At 34.2% G+C, this 4,067-nt stretch overlaps 1 protein-coding gene across 1 annotated transcript; it reads left to right on the forward strand.

Annotated features, from left to right (window-relative positions):
• Positions 1-442: 442 nt before the first annotated feature.
• Positions 443-1,904, forward strand: LOC6641878 (cyclin-K). The gene has a single exon (XM_002065218.4). The coding sequence runs from the start codon at positions 532-534 to the stop codon at positions 1,813-1,815; it is 1,284 nt and encodes a 427-aa protein (XP_002065254.2). The 5' UTR covers positions 443-531; the 3' UTR covers positions 1,816-1,904.
• The last annotated feature ends 2,163 nt before the right edge of the window (positions 1,905-4,067 follow it).

Genomic DNA, 4,067 nt, shown 5'->3' on the forward strand with positions numbered 1-4,067 from the left:
CAATTTAAAATAAATACAATTCAACCTATTTGTTTGTCCTTTTTCTATTTGATGTTCTTAAATGTTAAAAGAGATTTAATTTTTTATTGCAAATATTTAAAAATATAAGCAAGGCCTATTGAAAACTTGGAGTTTTTGTAAACGATATACTTTTCAAACCCATTAAATACGTCATCATATACTTTTTAAGTTTTAAATAGGCCTTAGTAGCGAAGTTTAAAATATATTACAATTGAATGTGCATAAAATCGAATTTTATACGTCATAATAATAATTTTAAATACAAATAAAAGCAAAGTGAAAACATATTTTTTTTCTCAGTGCATTTGATCACGTCTTACTGACAATTGCCGTTACATAGCACTTAAATGTAATGCTGCCAGATGTTATGGAAAATGTTATTCCGTATCGATAACGATAGCGATTGCAAAGCATATCGACTATTCGGCGAAAGTTATCTAATTGTGTTGTGTTGTGTTTCAACTCCCAGCCATAACCCAATTGCACCCAATTTCGAAGCCGGATGAAAAGATGCCCTGTTGGTACTATGACAAGAAGGAACTTCGCGAGACACCTTCAATATTGGAGGGCATCAGCTTTGAGACAGAGCGACGCTATCGAAAGGAGGGCGCCCGTTTCATTATGGAGTGCGGAACGAAAATGGGACTCGGCCACAATACGATGGCCACGGGAGTGGTGTATTTCCATCGATTCTACATGTTCCATTCGTTCAAATGTTTTCCCCGCTACCTGACTGCCTGCTGTTGCCTCTTCTTTGCCGGCAAGGTGGAGGAGACACCGAAAAAGTGTAGAGATATCATAAAGACCGCTCGCGGCATTCTCAGTGATAACTATTTCTATTCCTTTGGTGAGGATCCCAAAGAGGAGGTAATGACCCTGGAAAGGATACTGTTGCAAACGATCAAATTCGACCTACAGGTCGAGCATCCGTATACATTCCTCCTGAAATATGCCAAATGTTTTAAAGGCGATCAACAGAAGCTGCAAAAAATGGTCCAAATGGCTTGGAATTTCGTCAATGACTCACTGAGTACGGTCGTATGTCTGCAATGGGAGCCCGAAATCATTGCAGTTGCTCTCATACACTTGGCCAGTAAGTTGAGTAAATTCACGGTGCAAGATTGGGAGGGCAGGCAACCGCATCATCAACGATGGTGGGATATGTTTGTGTCAGATGTTACCATGGAAATATTGGAGGATATATGCCATCAGGTTTTGGATTTATATCAATCCTCTCAGAAAGAGAGTCAACATCCCAGCAATAGTCCACCACAGAAGCCACCAAGTCGAGCTGATAGTCCGCCAACAATCCAAAATAATTCAAACCAACAGCAGATGCCGCAACAACAGCAGTCCCAGCAGCAACAACTACCGCAACAACAACATCAACAGCAGCAACTAGCAACATCTGCTGTTCCACTGACCTCTGCTTCGACGTCCACATGCACTGGAAACGGCAGCCATGTGGATTTAAATAATATACAAAATATCAAATCACTAGCCAATGTCATGAATCACGATGCACTGCCGCCGATACCAACAGTTGGTTCCGGTTCTGGTCCCCCTGGTAACTATCATTTGTATCATCCACCCCCACCACCGCCACCACCAGTAGTGCCTTTGCCACCCTACACCGGACCACCATCCTGGGCGCCGCCTCCACAGCATTATAATGCTGGCGGTCCAGTTGTGCCGCCGCCACCCATGCCGCCGGGCATGAATCCACCTGGCGGTGGCGGCGGATACTACAACGCCGGTGGCGGTCGCCATCAGCCACCGCAACGATATCAATAGACAAAAAAAAATAATGAGGAGGGGATGATCTCCAATTTCATCTCAGTTTTATAAATATTCTAAATAATTAATAAAGCGTAATTTTATTAAAAAAAAAAACAAAAAAAGAAATAATAGTTAACTCATACACACAGACACACAACATATCTTCTCTACATAATATTATCATTTGATCGCCTCAAGTGGGGGGTGGGGGGAATAGGAAAAAGGGAGAGTTGCATCTCGATATTATTTGTTGTCGCTTTATTTTGTGTAACATTACTTTTAGATTACTTGGTTGGTGACAGTGATTAATGGCTAATCAATGAAACTATCTAAAATAAATTCGAAAAATAATTTAACGTTTCAAATTTTATGCTATTATCCTGGTAACACCCTTTAAAAAAGCCTTCCTTTAAGTTTGTCTGATTCTAGATTCCGTCAATTCGCTTGAGTTAAATCGGAACAAGTTTATATTTGTTTTTCAGAACTTTTCTTTTGAGAGAAATTTGAAATCTTTAACAATGTAAATATATAGAGAATAAAAATAATTATGTTTGTAAGATTTGATTAAAAAAATATATATATAATAAATTGATGTTAGGAAATATTCGTCTCAAAGTTACTTTACTAAACCTCTAATGGAAAGTAAAATTCTTTTTTGGCATAACCAAAATCTCCGAATAACTAGATGTAACCAAAAATTACAAAACAAGTTTCTGATCTCAGAATTAACATAAAACATTAATAGAAGACATTGTAATTGTTTTTAAAACAATATTATTAAGGCAGCAATTTGTTATTCAACTATTGTTGTTCAGAAACTAACTATAAAAAATTGGAAAAGTTAATCGAATTTTAAAAATTCTTTTCAGTATCTATGAACATATTTTGAAGCAAAGACTTTTACGGTTTAATTGTAAAAAGAATCGGAAAGTTTAAGTACATTTCATTTCAAAGTAACTTTAAGGAACTTTTTTTGAAAAAAACTAACTAAAAGTTTTTGGTACATAGAAAAACGCATCTAGCTGAACATTTTGAAAGTTATACCTGGTCTAGGAATTGGAAATTTAAACGTATATATTGTTTTTGACTTTGGACAATTTCTTTTTTGGTTAATATTTTCCAGAAAAATGTTTGTGCTGAGATTACGATTTGAAAATATAATTTTGAAGACTATATTCGGAATTTTATTCTAACCAAATGTTGGATTCATGTTCTTATTTTGAAAGTATTTCAATTTAAATTTATTACTGAAAATCTAAAAAAAACATGACTAGTTAAACTTCTCAGAGATTCTTTTAATATTTATAAAAATTAGTTTTAGCTGGAAAGATTATTAGTATTTGCTTAAAAATTGGAAACGTTTATCTAAAAAACAAGTACACAGAATAAAATAAAAATGTATACAAATAATAAATAATTGTGTTAAAGGGTACTGTCCTTTTTTTTTTTTTAAATCTTAATTGTTTTCCAAAATACAAATAGACATATCATAGAAGTGATGTATTAAGCTTTGCAAAGCAACTAAATTTGAATTGTTGAACGAGTTTTGAACAAATTTTTTCTTTCCAGTTCATTGCTAACCAGTAATCACTGTACTTGTGTATGTGTCCCATTTTATTTTCAATTTATGCTTAATATATTTTTGTTTTTATTATTTGTTTTTTTTTTTTTTACTTTTGTTTTGTTTTGTATACAAGCTATGCTATATACGCTATATATGTGATCAATCATATATATATATATGTTTGTATGTATGTATGTATGTAGGTATATTGTGATATACGTTTAGTGGGCGTGGCATTTACATAGATAATGATACTATATAAATATTGCAAATTTGATTAACGATTAAATTGAGTAACATTATACACATATAAATATCGTTTATGTTTTTTCTTTATGCTATTTTGTATTGCAAAGCGATCGATGCAGTCTCCCTTTTTTTTTCTTGCCTTCCTTTACTTTAAGCCACTTGATCTGTCTTAAGTTTCCTAGTAAGGAGGCAATGTAAACTGATTCCTTTCTAAAATTTTGTGGGGATTTTCTTGATTTCAAGAGTTAATTTAAAGAAACAGACCGACAGACTGACGTGGCTAGATCGAGAGTAAGCAGAAGCAGACAAATATCGATTCTTTAATAATACCCTATGCTAGAAGGGTACAGGGTACACACATGAAAACACTTTTCTAATTCTTCACAAAATTCAACAAAAAGAACAAAGCTCTAGGCATGAACATTTTCTATATATGTATGTGTATGTGTGTGTG

Source organism: Drosophila willistoni (assembly GCF_018902025.1).
Source record: "Drosophila willistoni isolate 14030-0811.24 chromosome 2R unlocalized genomic scaffold, UCI_dwil_1.1 Seg167, whole genome shotgun sequence".
NCBI lineage: Eukaryota > Metazoa > Arthropoda > Insecta > Diptera > Drosophilidae > Drosophila > Drosophila willistoni.

Excerpts from the sequence above, each read along its gene's own strand:
- LOC6641878 (XM_002065218.4), top strand. The coding sequence starts at position 532 with ATGCCCTGTTGGTACTATGACAAGAAGGAACTTCGCGAGACACCTTCA.